Source organism: Herpailurus yagouaroundi, unplaced genomic scaffold (genome assembly GCF_014898765.1).
Source record: "Herpailurus yagouaroundi ecotype Mexico unplaced genomic scaffold, PumYag 184, whole genome shotgun sequence".
Lineage (NCBI taxonomy): Eukaryota > Metazoa > Chordata > Mammalia > Carnivora > Felidae > Herpailurus > Herpailurus yagouaroundi.
Window position 1 is genome coordinate 6,749,121 of NW_024412415.1, and position 17,979 is coordinate 6,767,099.

The window sequence follows — 17,979 nt, forward strand, 5'->3', positions numbered from 1 at the left end:
AAGGCAAAGACATATTGTGTCGATTTCCCAATTTTTCACTGCCCTGTCCCCCTCACTGTTGAACAGGTACAAACCCGAGAAGCCTCTGAAACTTACCGATGCTCAGGAAAGTTCCATATAATCCTACCTAATGTGATCATTTCCCATAGAGAAGAGTTAAACTCACAAAGAAAAAGAAAGAATAACTTAACTGGGAGTTTTACTTTAATTCAAATATTCTATGACTCTGAGATTTAAAAAAAAAAAAAAAGATAAATTTTACTCACCGACAGTTTCTTCTGATGCAGCAGTCAAAGCTAGAAACTTTTTTGTATTTTCCGTCTCCTCATTACTTTGCAAAGCTTCACTAGTTTTTGCAGACTAATAAAAGAGAAACAAGGAAAAGAAGGCAACTACACTCTTCAATATTTTGTACAGTTTCAACATGGATTACAAATTGTGTAATTTGTAATTCCACAATTGACCTGAACAAAAAGGGACAGGTCATTTTTATCCCTTTAAATAGGAAATCTATTAATATCCCTGTTCGCACAAATTCTAGCAATGAATAGTCCCAAACAGAGTTGTAATATATGTCTATCATTATATAATCATTATCTCGCTTAAATCTTCTTCAGCTTCTGTTTAATATTTCCATAACTACTGAGTAGCCTAAAGGTCCATCATGAAATTATAGTTTCAGACATTTCAGGATTGATACTATATTTTATTATGGGTCCAATTATTATTCCTGTTTCCAAACAAGTAAAACTTTGCTTTGAGATTCAACAGGAATAAGTGATAGGCTAACTTTTTATGACAAATTTATACAAATCACTTCTCTAGTTTAAATTACTGCATTGTGTATGGTGTTTTCTACTCCATGGTCTTCCTGGGAATCTTGTAAAAATGTATTCTTTGTCACTTCATTATTAATGCAGAGCATCATCTAGGAAATGTCCTTGAAGTCAGTCGACTGAGAAAGGAAGAATTTATCAAAAACAACTCATCTGTTATTACAGTGCTCCTTACCTAAAAGTGCTCTCCTTTACGGGACAAAGTTCAAATATGAACCAATGGCTAAATGTCAAGTCAGAGCAAATATATGGTCAACTTCCACCCCTCAATACTACAGAGAATAAAGGTCCAAGAAGGCCAAGGAAAGTTAATCGAGCACTAGAGATGTACTGAGACAGAAGCAAATAGAGCATGGTCACAGACCACAAGCACTTTACAGCTTCTAAGAGGTCTTGACCAGCATGTGAAACAGTGAACACCTCACTTCTTGGTCACAAAAGTTTACTTAAAAAATAATGGCGACCAGGGGGTTAAATTTGTGTATATTTATGTGTTTATCTCCAAACCGTAAGCTTGCTGAAGAAGCAGCAAACAGACTTGATGAAAGTAGGGACCCCATCACTTTCTGCTCCAGAAACGGAGGAACCCCAGCCTGACACTGGTAAGAGAGGTCTGCTGTGCTGCCCATGGAAAACAAACATGGCAGTGTGGTGCCTGAAATCTGGAATTCTGCAAAGTTACCTTGTCTAGTTCCAGAAAACGATCTCCCTCACCTCCCCCCCACACACACACATGCATATACACACCACCATCCTACTTCTACAAAATAAATCAATAAAGGCAGACCACATTAATACTACCACAGTCCATGCTTTTCTTACTCATCTCAGAGGAAATTATTTCTTCCACATCAGCAATGGTGAGACAACTCTTACCTTAAGTTCTTCCCACAGCTTTATTCTCAGGTCTAGACCTTGCTTCTTAATTTCTTTTTCTCTGTATTGTTTCTTCACCAATATTTTATCAAGCCTCTTCATCTTCTGAATAGCATCTTGAAGTTGAGAATCTAATTCTTTTAATTCAGGTTCATCTATATTGTGTTGAAAGTAGGAATGAGCTTGAAGTTTGGTACAACCAGAAAGTTTCGTTTTGTTTTTACTGTTTGTTCTTTCATTCAACACATGTTTATGGCTGGTGAGAACAACTGACATATTTTACAAGGTGCTTTCACACATATTTTTTCATATGATTATCGAACAACCTATGAAATATAATTATCTAACAACCCGGTTTTACAGCTAAAATAACTATCTTTTCTTTTTTTTTCCTTTTTGAAAATTTTTTTGAGTATAGTTGACACACAATGCTACAGTTTCAGGTGTATAACACAGTGATTCAACAACTCTGTAGCAGGCTATGCTCACCACAAGTATAACTACCGTCTGTCACCATACAATGCTGTTACAGTGTCATTGACTATACTCCATATGCTGTGCCCTTTATCCCCATGACTTAATAATTTCATAATTGGAAGCCTGTATCTCCCACTCCCCTTCACCCATTTTGCCCATTCCCTAACCCCCTGTTTCTGACAACCATCACTTTGTTCTCTGTATTTACAGGTCTCATTCTGCTTTTTTGTTTGTTTGTTTGTTTATTCATTTTTGGTTTTGGGGATTGCACATATAAGTGAAATCATACGGTATTTGTCTTTCTCAGTCTGACTTGTTTCAATTAGCATAATACCCTCTAGGTCCATCCATATTGTCACAAATGATAAGATTTCATCATTTTATGGCTGCCTTATGTTCCTCTGTGTGTGTGTGTGTGTGTGTGTGTGTGTGTGAGAAAGAGAGAGAGAGAGAAAGAGAGAGAGAGAGAGAGAGAGAATGTACACAACATCTTCTTTATCCATTTATCTATTGATGGACACTTGAGTTGTTTCCATATCTTGGCTATTGTAAATAACACTACAATAAATATAGGGGTGTGTATATCTTTTCAAATTAACATTTTCATTTTCTTTGGGTAAATACTCAGTACTAGAATTCCCGGATCATATGGTACTTCTATTTTTAATTTTCTAAAAAAATCCTCCATACTGTTTTCTACAGTAGCTGTACCAATTTATGTTCCCACCAACAGTACATAAGGGTTCCTTTTTCTCCACATCCCCGCCAACACTTGGAAATAACTCTGTCCTTTCAAATAGCTAATAAATTATGGTATTGAACTCACAGGTGGGTCTTATCTCATTTTCAATCCCAAAATATTTCTCCTTCATTCTGGTATACCTTCTATATTCATAAGTAAGGAATAAGGAATAAGACAAAGGCCCTATCCTAAAACTGCTTCAGACTAAAAAGAGAAGGCATGTAGCTATTTGTGAAATCGATGCAGCAAAATGTAACATGTCAAGAAATGAAATTATTCCAACACAGAGAAACAAATTCAGAAAAGCTGTAACTAGACAGCTTTTATCTATGCCCCTCCCATTTGTTTTTTTTTTTTTTTTTTTTTTTTTTTTTTTGAAGTACCTAAAAATGGATAATTGGTAGTAACTTATTTAAAGCTAAGGGCTCTTTAGAACTTTCTTCACTCAAGTTTGTTTTTTTTTTTTTTTTAACGTTTATTTATTTTGGGGACAGAGAGAGACAGAGCATGAACGGGGGAGGGGCAGAGAGAGAGGCAGGCACAGAATCGGAAACAGGCTCCAGGCTCTGGGCCATCAGCCCAGAGCCCGACACGGGGCTCGAACTCACGGACCATGAGATCGTGACCTGAGCTGAAGTCGGACGCCCAACCGACTGAGCCACCCAGGCGCCCCTCTTCACTCAAGTTTTAACTTATGATTAATGATAATGTTAATAATAGCAGCTAACATTTATAGAATTATCTGATATGCTCAGTGTTAAGGGCTTTATTTACAGGCATTGTGTCATTTAATCCTCATCATAATCCTGTCAGGTAGTATAGTTATTGTCCCATTTTACAAATTAGTAAACTGAGAATAATTTGTAACTGAGTTACATACACGTCCAAGATGATATAAGTAGTAAATGGCAGGGCCAGTTTCCACCCAGATCTGTCTGATTTGAGAGTCAAAACTCTTCACCACCAGGTAATATGTCCTCTGTGAAGTCTGATGAAAGATGTTAATCTGGCAATGAGCATAAATGCTCAAATACTGAAGTCTCAGCCACTCCAGTTTAGGAAGTGGCATATTATGCTAAGAAAGACCAAATTTTGCAACTTTTTAAAATCCAAAGAGTCCAGTGTGTTTCCCTATAATGTACATCACTTCCTCTTCAAGGAAAAGGGGATATTTTCAGAAGGGAACTAGCTCATCCAAAAAGAATACTGATCTTATTGATAAGGAGGCTCTAGAGATCTTGTTGCTTACATATTTCAAATGCAACAGCCTTTAGTTATTCCCAAATGCCAATCCTTGCACTCCATATACAGAGGTGGTCTAAAGGGCAGACATCTGGAAGTAACTCATGCAGTTCCAAAACAGTATAAATAATTTCAGTGTAAACTGGGCCAATAGCTAATCGCAACTATAATGCCTCATTTCCTGATAACTATAATCCTGAGTCACCAGGCCCAATTTTGAGAGCGAAACTCATCCCAAATATACTCTTAAGTCACCATTTCTCAAAGTTTATGACCTCAGCTTCCCTTTACAACCTTAAACGTTATTGAGAACCCAAAGTAGCTTTTATGTTATATCTATTGATAATTACCATGTCGGAAATCAAAACTGAAAAATATATATTTATTTATTCATTTAAAAATAATAAACATGTTATTAGTAATTACATGCTAACATAAATATAACATTTTTATGACAAGTAAGTATAGACTCCAAAAAAATTAAGAAGGGCATTTTTTAAAATTTTTAATATCTAGCTGAACAGAAAACAGTTGGATTCTTATATCTGCTTGTATAATCTATTGCAATCTCTTGTTTCAGTTAGAATGTATGAAGAAAATCAGGCCTCATACAAATATGTATTTGGAAAGGGGAGGAGAAATTTAATAATCTTCTCAGATAATTGTGGATATTCTTCTTCGATACTACATCCAACTACATCGACAAGGGTGGTTTCTTAAAGAGTGGTTGTAATGTGAAATATGTAACTCTATCAGTGAGCTTTTTGTATTTGTTCCATTAAAATCCATGCATCTATCATTTGTGCTGAATGGATCTTTTACCCTTCACTGGTCATTTGGAAAATAGTGGTTCACTGACTTACGCAGACCTTCAAAATGTTAACACGTTTCAGGATACAGTTATTTTTTATTTATTTATTTATTTTTTTTTTTACATTTTTTTTTCAACGTTTATTTATTTTTGGGACAGAGAGAGACAGAGCATGAACGGGGGAGGGGCAGAGAGAGAGGGAGACACAGAATCGGAAACAGGCTCCAGGCTCTGAGCCATCAGCCCAGAGCCCGATGCGGGGCTCGAACCCACGGACCGCGAGATCGTGACCTGGCTGAAGTCGGACGCTTAACCGACTGCGCCACCCAGGCGCCCCAGGATACAGTATTTTTAAAAAATCACATTTGTTCATATTGCCATCAAATTTTATCAGAAAAGTCTAAGTCTTGGAAAGCTGTCAATCTCACAGTGGCAATCTACACAAGTTTTCCAAAATTCTAATTTTCACTTGAAAGTCCAAATTTTATCACTGACGAAAGATACTGTCGATTATTTTCCTTGAAACGACACACTCATTTCATCTTTAAAAAAAAAAAAAAATGACTTCCAACTACCCAAGTCTGAATGATACTAGTTGGTCCGTCAGTCATTCTTTCACATAAGAATGATGCTCCGTTAAAAAGCGGCCAGCTCGGTTCTCGACTTAAACTCTCATACGAGTACTGTTCCTCAACACAAACTTCCCATTTTGGTGTACAGCAGAGTTGCTATATACATACCTCCCATTTTACCTCACAGGCAATTAAACAGATGTGTATTTCAAGTCCAGGTTTCATGAGATGAACGATTTCTACTGCTCCACCAAAGATGTTCTTGAGTGACACAGGCTATTTCTTTTCCCTCCCAGTGGCTGGTCACGAAGAACACAATGACCGGCTAGTACAATGCGATACGCTGCCTGGATTCGTGCTAACACAGGAGCAATTTTACTCACCGTCGCTTTTGTGCCGTCACCGCAAATGTCCACGTAGTGGGCGGAAAGGCAGGTATCATTACTTCAGTATTACGATGAATTATATTACTGATATATCAATATTATGACGAAAGAAGTTTTTACTTTGCAAAATTCCTAAAAGGGGCTCAGCAATCCCCCAGGGCTCTGCACACCACATTTGGAGACACACTCTCCACTCTGACCAGTATTAATTTAATAACCAGGGTGGGAAAAAAGGAGTCTTTTAAAATCCAAAAGTTACTAAGATCAAATGGGATTATCCTGAAAAAGGCATTTAGAAATTACGGGATACATTTTATTGTATCATTGAGACATCAAAAATATCAATAAATCCTGTCATAAGTGGCAGAAATACTTCCTACTTGATTAACGTGAAATGCCCCACAGTAACGATTTCATTAAATGAAAATTTTATTATTTTTCTACGTGTTTTTAAGGACTCAGTACTATTCTAAACAAAAACTGGTGCTCACAAAGGTATACCTCTTTTTTTCACTAGTATTTCTTTAGCTGATAAAAAACAGATGTAACTCTAATATTTTAACTATAACATCTGTAATTATCATTAGCCTATCACCTGGTGAGTATCCTACCTGCACATCCAGGGATTATCTGATGTTGAACCAAGTTCAGATCTTCATCTGACCCTTCTTCGGCCAATTTTGGTTTCTCAGAATCATTTTCCCCTTTATCATCATTATTGTTTCCATTTTCCTCTGCATTACTCCTCTCAGAGTGGCCCTTTATACCAGAGTTCAACTTGATTGCAGTATCAACCTAAACATTATTTCCAAAGAAATACTTTTCATAAATAGGTAAGGTTTTAAAACCTTAGCATTTGTAGACCATTTTAACACTAACGTAAATACATGCGAGGACATACACACATACATACGCTAGTGTTAAACTATTCTAGAAACAGAACTTTTAATTAACTGTAGGTTAATTATGCAAATATAGTAACATTTGCACCAAAAAGACATGCCCCATTCTCCGGCAAGTTCCAGCGATAATGGAGAAGGGTCAGGAATCCGTCCCAGAACCCCTCTCTGCCATCTCTGGACATGAGGCATGATGGTCCCTGCTTCTGGAGTTTACACTCAGATGGAAAGTCAAAGGTCTAGAGCTGCGCTCCCATACAATGACCACCAGCCACATGTGGCTATTGAAGAGTTGGAAAGCAAAGAGTCCGAATCGAGATGTGTTTCTAATGATATTCTTCAAGTCAGAACCATGTGCTTTGGTAATTATTTTTATGCTATTCACAATTTTTCTGTCATTTTGGTTTCTCTTTCCATTTCAGCAATGCTCATTTTGAAAACACCAGTTTGGCACAGCTGTGTTTTCCTGAGAGAGAGCAAGAAAAGACATCCACGGCTGCATCAGGAAAAAGCAGGGATCGTAGTGCCCTGACAGCCATGAGTGGCAGTGAGAGTTACATTAGAAGTGAACATAGTCCAAGAGAGAGGCAAAACCTCAGAGAGATTCAGCCCGTCTGGAAGGAATGCATTTCCCCTCCCAATGGAGGAAACCTCTGCTCCAGGCCATCAGGGCTCGGCCCTTGGAGGGTGGTCAACTCTCGGCCACTGGAATCTGTGTCCCCTTGTGAATCTTCAGGGCAGAAGGTGGATCGTGTGGAGAATTAAACTGCCAGGGATACAAGACTGCACGCGAGCATCTCTGCTTAGCTAGACTAGGACATAAGTCCCAGCGGAACTGAGCTGAGTCAGTGGTATAATGATCAGAGCCAACATTTACTGAGGAATTCCTACTGGCCAGGGCCTGTGCTAAGTACTTTATACACACGGCCTCATTCACTCCTCAACGACACTATGGTATAGGCATTACTAGATCCAGCATAGAATGACACTAGCTGAGGCCCAATTTATAAACAAGCAAAACAATGCCTCCTCTATGTGATCTGGGAGGTGTTAAAGAGGGTTCCCTGTTCAAAAACATACTCTGTGAAAGGCCAGGTTAAAGCCTCAAGTTCCGTAATAACCAGTAAATCCTTAAGGCTATAGAGTTCTGTGAAAATCTTGAAATAGCTAGAAGATGATGCTTATTTATATCTTGGCATAAATGAACTTGGCTGACTTTTCCCTGAGAACGGTTCTTATATAGGGAAATATAGAATATATAACACATAACTAGATATTAGCAATATACTTGGATAGCACACTTCAGGACACAACAAGACTCTCACATATATCATCCCACATGATTCTAACTCTTAGAATGAGCAGGAAGCAATGAAGTAAAAAGACAAAACTGAAGAACAAATGGCAATCTTGGCCCATTTTACAATTTTACCCAAATTTCCCCACTTCATTAGCACCAACCGTCTTTAGTTTATTTGAAAATAAACTAAAAAGAGCTTCCGGAAATTAAAAAGATATCATTAAATTTAAGAATTCAGTGGATCAAAGAGTAGATGTGACACAGCATAAGAAAGGATTCAAAAAATTTTAAATATATGTTAAAAATTCCCCCAGGATGAAGCACAGCAAAATAAATGAATAGAAAATATTTTTTTTAAAAAAAAATGAGAGACATAAAGATAGAAGGGAAAGTTTCAAAAAGACACTTAATGTGACTTTCAGGATGATGAAATAGAAAAAACAGTGGGCAATACTAGAAACTTTTGAAAAAAACAATGGTTGAATATTTTTCAAAATAAACAGAACACACAAATCCTCAGAGTGAAGAAGTACTAGTCTCCAGAAGTATAAAATAAACAAATCCATACACCGGTGAGTAATAGTAGATACTGAACACAAAGAGAAAAAAAAATTAAAGCAACCAGAGAAAAGTATCTAAATGAGACAGCCCACAGTGTAATGAATATCGGATTTCCAAAAGCCTTCTCACTGACAGCAAGAGAGGCCAAAATCACCTAAATGTAAAGCATAAAACTATAACACTTTCAGAAGAAAACATAGGAAAAAATCTCTGGAACCGTGGGTTAGACAAAGAGTTCTTGGATACAACCAAAAAACAAAAACAAAAACAAACAAAAACAAAAAACAAGTCTCAAAACAATGTTGACAAATTGCACTTAACAAAATTTAAAATGTTTGCTTTTCAAAACACATGGTTAAAAGAACGAAAAGTCAAGCTACAGACGAGGAAAAAATATTTGCAAATCACGTATCTAAGAAAAGACTCTATCTCAAAAACATAAAGAACTCTCAAAAGTTAACAATAAGAAGACAAAGACAAGTTTGAAAGTTAGGCAAAAAAAGAAAAAATACAATACCTTTTCTTTTCTTTTTTTTTTTTTCCAACGTTTATTTATTTTTGGGACAGAGAGAGACAGCATGAACGGGCGAGGGGCAGAGAGAGAGGGAGACACAGAATCAGAAACAGGCTCCAGGCTCTGAGCCATCAGCCCAGAGCCCGACGCGGGGCTCGAACTCACGGACCGCGAGATCGTGACCTGGCTGAAGTCGGAAGCTTAACCGACTGCGCCACCCAGGCGCCCCTACAATACCTTTTCCAAAAAAGATACGTGCGTTACAAATAAGCACCTGAAAGCTCATTTATCATTATTAGTCACCAGGAAGATGGGAGTTAAAACCACAATGAGATACTACCATATGCCTATTAGAATAGCTTTTTAAAAAAACTAACAATATCAACTTCTGTGAGGATCCAGAGCAGCTGGAACGCTCCTATATTTCTCATGGGAATAGAAAACAATTTTGCAATTTCTTATAGTTAAACATATACCTACCATACAACCCAGAAATCCAACTCCCAGGTATTTACCCAAGAGAAATAAAAACCTACTCTCCCATAGTAAAAAAAAAAAAAATTCAGATGCACCTGGATGGCTCAGTTGGTTAAACGTCTGACTTCAGCACAGGTCATGATCTCATGGTTCCTGAGTTTGAGCCCGGTGCGGGGCTCTGTGCTGACAACTCAGAGCCTGGAGCCTGCTTGGAATTCTGTGTCTCCCTCTCTCTCTCTGCCCCTCCCCCATTCTCTCTCTCTCTCTCTCTCTCAAAAATAAATAAACATTTAAAAAGTTTTTAAATAGAGCTACCCAGCAGGAGCCTGGACCAGCGAAGCACCGGTTCTGTGCACCGGTTGGGTCCCGTCCCTTAAGCTAGAGCCTCAGAGCCTCGGTGCATTCACCCACCCGCCGCTCACCAAGAATGGAAATCCCCCCGACCCACTTCCCGGCCTCCAGGGCGGCCTCGGTGGCGGTGGCGGAGAATTGCATCAACTACCAGCAGGGGACCCCCCACAAGGTGTTTATGGTGCAGACTATCAAACAAGCCAGCATGGAGGATATTCCAGGAAGAGGACATAAGTATTGCCTTAAATTTTCTGTGGAAGAAATTATCCAAAAACAAGTTACACTGAACTGTACAGCTGAAGTACTTTACCCTCTAACGGGACAAGATACTGCACCAGAAGTCAACTTCACATTTGAAGGAGAAATTGGAAAGAACCCAGATAAAGAAGATAACACATTTTATCAAAGACTCAAGTCTATGAAGGAACCACTTGAAGCACAAAATATTCCAGACAGTTTTGGAAATGTATCTCCAGAAATGAAGCCAGTTCGACATTTAGCCTGGGTTGCCTGTGGTTATATAATATGGCAGAATTCTACTGAAAACACATGGTATAAAATGGTAAAAATACAAACTGTCAAGCAAGTGCAAAGAAATGATGACTTCATTGAATTCGACTACACCATTCTACTTCATGACATTGCATCTCAGGAGATTATTCCTTGGCAAATGCAAGTTCTCTGGCATCCACAATACGGTACTAAAGTAAAGCATAACAGCCGTCTGCCAAAGGAAGCACAACTGGAATAAATGAAGATCCTAACGCTGGATGAAGTGTCAACATGCTTATAAATGCTGTGTACTCCAGATCTTCATGGATCCCTAGCTTATGGGGCCAAATTGCAAAGTGTCACTCTGTATAAATGTCTTCATTACAGTATAGAACTATACAGATTCTGTAACAGTGTCATGATGTACAAGTGTCCCAATACTAATAGTGGTATGTATATCCCATAATAAAAAGCTTCAGTCCCAAAAAAAAAAAAAAAAAAAAAAAAAAAAAAAAAAAAAAAAAAAAAAATAAAAAGTTTTTAAATAAAAAAAATTCAGTATACAAATATTAATAGCAGCTTTATTCATAATCACCAGAACCTGCAAACAACCCAAATGTTGCTCAACATGTGAATGTGTAAACCAACTGTGGTATATCCACACAATGGAACACTAATCGTCAATAAAAAAGGAGTGAACAATTGATATATATAACAATAGAGGAGTCTCAAATTCATTGTGCCAATAAACAAAAGCCAGACTCAAAAGCTGCATACTTTTTAATTCCATTCATATGATTTTCTGGAAAAGGAAAAACAATAGGTACAAAGAACAGATCAGGGGTTTCCAGGATTAAGAGGAAGGGAGATTGAGTAGAGGCAAAGAGGTAGGTAGCATGAAGGAATTTTTGAGGGGTGATGGAACTGTCCTATTTCTTGATTGTGATGGTATCACTCTACACATTTGCCAAACTCAGAACTATACACTGAAAAAGAATAAATTTTACAGTGTATAAAAATTTTAAATTAGAAACAAAAATCAACGAGATACAATGTTAATAGTTAAGATTTAATATCGCAAAGTCACAAACTGTCTCCAAATTCATCTATAAATTCAAAGTAATTTCAGTCAAAAGTCCAAGAGTAATGTTTGCAAGGCCTGAAAAACCAATCTAAAATACAAAAAGAACAAAAAGGCCAAGAATAGCTAAGACAGTTCTAGAAAAGAATAAGATGGAGAGACCCATCCTACCAGATATCAAGAAATATTACACAACTAACAAGCGTTAACCCACAGTAATGATGCAGGATTAGATGAAACAAAACAGAGAGCTCAGCTAGAAATCGTATTTTAACAAGCCACCTGTGGTTCTGGATGCATGTTAGAATCATCCAGTTTGAGATATCTGCACAAGATTTAGACTGCAGACGTGAGGGAGAAGCCATCTTCCCAAGCTCCTGATAGGAAGGTGGCAAGAAATCTCAAAGGCTGCCATCTCCGTATGTCCAGTCACCAGTTTTGTGGTTCTGAGGGACTTGTGGCAGCGTCAGAGGCAGAAGCTTTCTGATCTCTGGATTACAGCCATGGAGGTGTGACCTAGGAACTAACAATCCAAGAGAAGTTTCCTCCCATGATTCCCTTTCCCGCTGGCCCTCCACTGATGCTGGCCTTCCACTGATTTTGAGAAACTGAATTTCTATTATTTAATCCCTGTCTGCTGGAAATGCCTAGAGTGGTCTCTAGTTCCTGCACTAAATCATAACAAATGCTTTAAGAGTTTCGTAAGGTAGAGTCTGGTCCATAAATCAAAAGAATAAATGAGTGTGGATTCATGAGCCTGCAAAGATTTTTTTTACCGTAACGTTTCAAATTTTTGTTTACCACAAGCTTAAAACTAGTACCACATTGCAGATGAAAAACTGATTCTTAAAAAAAAAAAAAACATCAAATTTAGATATTTTAAGAAAAGAAAAATAAACCACTAAAGAAAAGAAAAGGAAATCATGGCCAGGTAAGGTACCGACTAAATATACATTACATGGTCTTTAACCCGAACTATACTTTTTAAATCACTGAAACTTTTTGGTTAGTATCCAAAATCTATAAAGAACTTATCAAACTCAATACCTAAAAACCAATAATCTAGTTAAGAAATGGGCAGAAGACATGAATAGATACTTTTCAAAGAAGACATCCAGATGGCTAACAGATACATGAAAAGATGCTCAACATCACTCATCATCAGAGAAACACAAATCAAAACCACGATGAGATACCACCTCACACCTGTCAGAATAGCTAAACTTAACGACACAAGAAATAACAGGTGTTGTCGAGGAGGTGGAGAAAGAGGAACCCTCTTGCACTGTTGGTGGGAATGCAAACTAGTTCAGCCACTCTGACGAACAGTGGGAAGGTTCCTTAAAAAGTTAAAAATAGAATTACCCTATGATCCACCAATTGTACTACTAAATATTTACCCAAAGGATACAAAAATACAGATTCAAAGTGGTACATGCACCCCAATGTTATTAGCAGCTCTATCAACAATAGTCAAACTATGGAGAGAACCCGAATGTCCATCAACTGATGAAGGGATAAAGAAGATGTGATATATATATACAATGGAATATTACACAGCCATCAACAAGAATGGCAAATCTTGCCATTTGCAACGACATGAGTGGAGCTAGAGTGTATTTTGCTAAGTGAAATAAGTCACTCAAAGACAAATACCATATAATTTCACTCATATGTGGAATTTAAGAAACAAAACAAATGAAGATATGGAGGTGGGGGAAGAGAGGGAAACAAACCATAAGAGACTCTTAAAGATAGAGAACAAACTGAGGGTTTATGGAGGGAGGTAGGTGGGGGTTGGGCTAGATGGGTGATGGGTATTAAGGAGGGCACTTACGATGAATGCCTGGATGTTATACGTAGGTGATGAATCATTGAATTCTACTCCTGAAACCAATATTGCACAGTACGTTAACTAGAATTTTTTTAATTTTTTTAATGTTTATTTATTTTTGAGAGAGACAGAGACAGAGCATGAGTGGAGGAGGGGCAGAGAGAGAAGGAGACATAGAATCCGAAGCAGGCTCCAGGTTCTGAGCTGTCAGACTGAGCCACCCAGGTACCCCTAACTAACTAGAATTTAAATAAAAATTTGAAAAAAAAAAAAAAAAAAAAAAGGATAGGACCCGAATCCAATAAGACTGGTGTCCTTATAAGTAGAAGAAAAAACACCAGGAGTATGGGAGCATGGAGAAAAAGGCCCTGTGAGGATAAGAGAGAAGCTGACCATCTGCAAGTCAAGGAGAGAGGCCCCAGGAGAAACCTAACCTCTTGGCACCTGGATCTTGGACTCCTAGAACCATGAAAAAATATGTTTTTGTTGTGTAAAAAAAATTAAAATTAAAAAATAAAATTACTGAACCATCTTCATATTAAGAGTCAATGTTGGCGGGGTGCCTGGGTGGAGCAGTCGGTTAAGCATCCGACTTCAGCCAGGTCACGATCTCGCAGTCTGGGAGTTCGAGCCCCGCGTCAGGCTCTGGACTGATGGCTCAGAGCCTGGAGCCTGTTTCCGATGCTGTGTCTCCCTCTCTCTCTCTGCCCCTCCCCTGTTCATGCTCTGTCTCTCTCTGTCCCAAAAATAAATAAAAAACGTTGAAAAAAAATTAAAAAAAAAAAAGAGTCAATGTTGGCACAGTAGATATTGGAATACAAAGATTTCTTCTTTTTAATTTTTTTTTTACATTTATTTATTTTTGAGAGACAGAGAGAGACAGAGCACAAGTGGGGGAGGGACTGAGAGCGAGGGAGACACAGAATCCAAAGCAGGCTCCAGGTTCTGAGCTGTCAGCACAGAGCCCAACGCAGGGCTCAAACTCACAAACCGTGAGATCATGACCTGAGCTGAAGTCGGACGCTTAACCGACTGAGCCACCCAGGCACTCCTGGAATACAAAGATTTCTTATGAAAAAAAAAGGAAAAAAGCTTACAGATGAGCATTAACAAAGCATAACTGTGAACAAATAAGCCACACTCCAAAGAAAAATAAAAGAAGGAGGGGGAGCAGGAGGTAAAGAAAGACACAGAATTTTCACATTAAATGGTCTAAAGTAAAATCCAAGAAGAAATCTGTGAGTGTTCCCAGAACACACCCTCTAAAAAGGATCCTTTAGGGGCGCCTGGGTGGCTCAGTTGGTTAAATGACCAACTTCGGCTCAAGTCATGATCTCACAGTTCGTGGGTTCAAGACCTGAGTCAGGCTCTGTGCTGACAGCTTGGAGCCTGGACCCTGCTTCAGATTCTGTGTCTCCCTCTCTCTCTACCCCCTCCCCAGATCATGCTCTCTCTCTCTCTCTCTCTCTCTCTCAAAAATAAACATTAAATAATAATAATAATAATAATAATAATAATAATAATTTAAAGAAGATCCTTTAGATGGGATGTTAACTACAGCCTTGGTTTATCAATTGCTAGAGTTCAGGAGAAGGACTTAACATCATTTCTAAATAGCAAACTACCATGAAGGATGCTGGTTCTGGTGAGAGCACCTCCAAAGAAGCATTTGAACCTCTACTCCCAGGACGCGTTCTTGAACTTGAGGCTGGTTTTGAAATCCCATCTAAGTTTCCCTTTATAATATCCATTGATATCCTGAAACAAACAAAAAATTAAAGCAAGTTATATCTTATATGTATAAATGTTTCATTAGTGCTAATGCGCAATTAACTCAGAACCTTTGTTAATAAGGATTACGTTGCTACCAAAGTCACACTACCCTAATTTCATCAAAAGGTGTCTGTGGCCACAGGTTTTATGCTACTATAGGTGAAAAACATTCTACCCAGGATGTTGGACAAAAGAATACAGACTGCTATCTCAATGGCTTCCTGTGTCTCAGAAAGAAACATTTACTTTGTCCTTGGCCTGAGAAGATACTCAGGGAGCACCATGCCTCTCAACCTAGATTCACGCTTCATCGTAATGATTCGATAAAACCTCAACTTTTTTCTGGTTTTGCCTACCTTATTTTACTAGCGCTTCCTGTTCTAGCTCACCTTTCAGCCTAGGTTTTCCTCTCGGCTCTGATTTCTCCTCTCCCCTTTGGTGCCACAATTTTATGGAGTACCTATCTCCAGGTCACTGCTCTTTTCCTATCAATCCTCCACTTTTAAAACCCATGATTCTACCTCGCCCTCGGAAACAAGAGAAAAAAACCTACTTTCTCTGACAGAGGACAGACACTTATTATCTGGCCACACACATTGCCAATTTCTATTTTTTGTGTGACACCATCCACAGGCTTGTCATCACTGTGGCTCCCTATTCCCAGTGCTGTTTTCTGAAGCAGGAATTATTAGGCAGGGTGGCTTAAACTAGTAGGAGAACAAGGGCATTGCAGGCACACTGATCCTTCCAAACTGTCCATTTGATCAGGACCGTTTCAGATTTGCTCAGTGATGGTGGGGTATCATGCATGCTGAGAAAATGGAAGAAATAGAGAAGTTTCCAGATTCTGGCTTGTCATACTTAACTTTACACATAAACAGATCTTCCAACAATCCTTCCGTAAATTGCATAATTTCACTAACCTTCTAATTATGAATTAAACCATTTCTCTCATAACAGAAAGAGGAAAGGCAATTGGGCCTCTGGCCCAAGCAAGTGTAACAATGTCCTTTTTGTACCCTACAAAATAATTCATCTCTCTTTCTTTCTTTGAACAGCAGAGGAAGAGTCCAGGGAAGTTTTGGACACAGGAGGAAGCACAAACAGAAACAACCTGATGTTCCTCCAAAGCACACAGTGGGATAATATGATTTGGCCTCCAGCCATTCAGTGTGCCAAAGCTGACGCTTAAGGGATCAGCAGGTCAACTCTTTCCATCTTAGCAAATGAAAAAGGCATTGATCTCCACATTATTCAAACTCTGCAAAAGGATTTGGGCTCACTCAGGAAGGCGCTGACATTATTATTGTGGGATGACGGATCACCCTGGCCCATCACGTCACAATCAAAAAGCATAAGTCACCAAAAGGCCAAATGCCTTGTAAATGCCATAAGCAGCCTGTCAAGGGAGACTTATTGTAGCTTACAGAGGGAGCAATGAGATGGAAGCATTTGCAGAGCCAGGATAATACCTGTCAGGAAGGGGAATAGAAGCACAGGGAACCGTCAATGACATGGATCAGCGACAAGGCTCCAGAAACCTTGCAGTTTGCTTTAGTAAGAGGTTTGTTCTATTATGTTTCCTCCGGAAAACAATAAATTAAACAAAATACAGTTCCCAGGATGGGTGGGTATATAACTGAACAACCTTAGGACTTCGCCCGTGTAGAAAAACGTAGTGGAGGAGGGGCGTTGCATTAGGATCTTAAAGATGTGCTTGAATGTTAAAGAAGAAAGCACAGTAGCCCCATAGAAACTCCACAAGAAAAATAAAGCGTTGTCAGAGAAAGTAATCAAACGATAAATACTTATTACAGAAGCACTAAATGTTGATTTAACCAAATACTGTGCCTTACCTATATTGAGTGTATGTAGGGAGGAATATGCAAAAGGAGAGGAAGTAAAAAATATCTAATCTGTCATGATAGGAAATCAAAGAGAACGTCCAAAAACTGACAAAGCCAAGCAATCGTCAAATAAACACAATATTTACAAGTTCATAATGGTTGCTTCTGGAGAGTAAGACTAGGAATTGCTTCTCTTCTTCCTTTGTAAATGTCATAGCAGAGTTTGCCATTTTTTACTATACCACTTTAATAAAAGTAAAAATTGATTTTTTAAATAAAAAATAAATGTAAAATAAGAAATCCCCAAGGGAGTAGAAGGAAACATAAAGATAATTCATGTAATAATAAGTTAATGACTTATTAAACATAAGAGTGTAAATCAAAAAAGGAAGAGACTAGGGGCGCCTGGGTGGCGCAGTCGGTTAAGCGTCCGACTTCAGCCAGGTCACGATCTCGCGGTCCGTGAGTTCGAGCCCTGCGTCGGGCTCTGGACTGATGGCTCAGACCCTGGAGCCTGATTCCGATTCTGTGTCTCCCTCTCTCTCTGCCCCTCCCCCGTTCATGCTCTGTCTCTCTCTGTCCCAAAAATAAACGTTGAAAAAAAAAAATTTAAAAAAAAAAAAAAAAAGGAAGAGACTAATAGTTTTGATTACATAACATTTAATGCTCTTGAATGGAAAACAAACTAAAAAGAACTCTAAAGTAAATTAAAAAGCACCAGAGAAACTGGGGAAATTATATGCAACACAGATAATACACAAAAGGTTAATGAATTTACATACTTAAAGAACTCTTACCAATCAGTAAGAAAAAGAAATATTTCAATAGAAAACTAGTTAAGGACATAAACAAGGAATTAAGGAAAGAAAGAAAGAAAGAAAGAAAGAAAGAAAGAAAGAAAGAAAGAA

At 38.3% G+C, this 17,979-nt stretch overlaps 2 protein-coding genes across 2 annotated transcripts in view; one reads left to right on the plus strand and one right to left on the minus strand.

Annotated features, from left to right (window-relative positions):
* LOC121042063 (fibrous sheath-interacting protein 1-like) overlaps positions 1-17,979 on the minus strand; it is a 58,549-nt gene that overhangs the window by 37,333 nt on the left and 3,237 nt on the right. The window contains exons 2-5 of the mRNA XM_040493370.1: positions 15,077-15,209; positions 6,554-6,737; positions 1,713-1,867; positions 267-360 (exon numbers count right to left, since the gene is read on the minus strand). Of these exons, the coding sequence (XP_040349304.1) occupies positions 267-360; positions 1,713-1,867; positions 6,554-6,737; positions 15,077-15,209 (566 nt within the window). The remainder of the gene's footprint in view (positions 1-266; positions 361-1,712; positions 1,868-6,553; positions 6,738-15,076; positions 15,210-17,979) is intronic.
* On the plus strand, positions 10,006-10,944 carry LOC121041483 (latexin-like). Its single transcript, XM_040492255.1, has one exon. It carries the CDS (start codon positions 10,121-10,123, stop codon positions 10,793-10,795), a length of 675 nt encoding a protein of 224 aa, XP_040348189.1. The 5' UTR covers positions 10,006-10,120; the 3' UTR covers positions 10,796-10,944.

Bases quoted from the DNA above. Each gene is read 5' to 3' on its own strand.
- LOC121041483 (XM_040492255.1), top strand. From the start codon at position 10,121: ATGGAAATCCCCCCGACCCACTTCCCGGCCTCCAGGGCGGCCTCGGTG.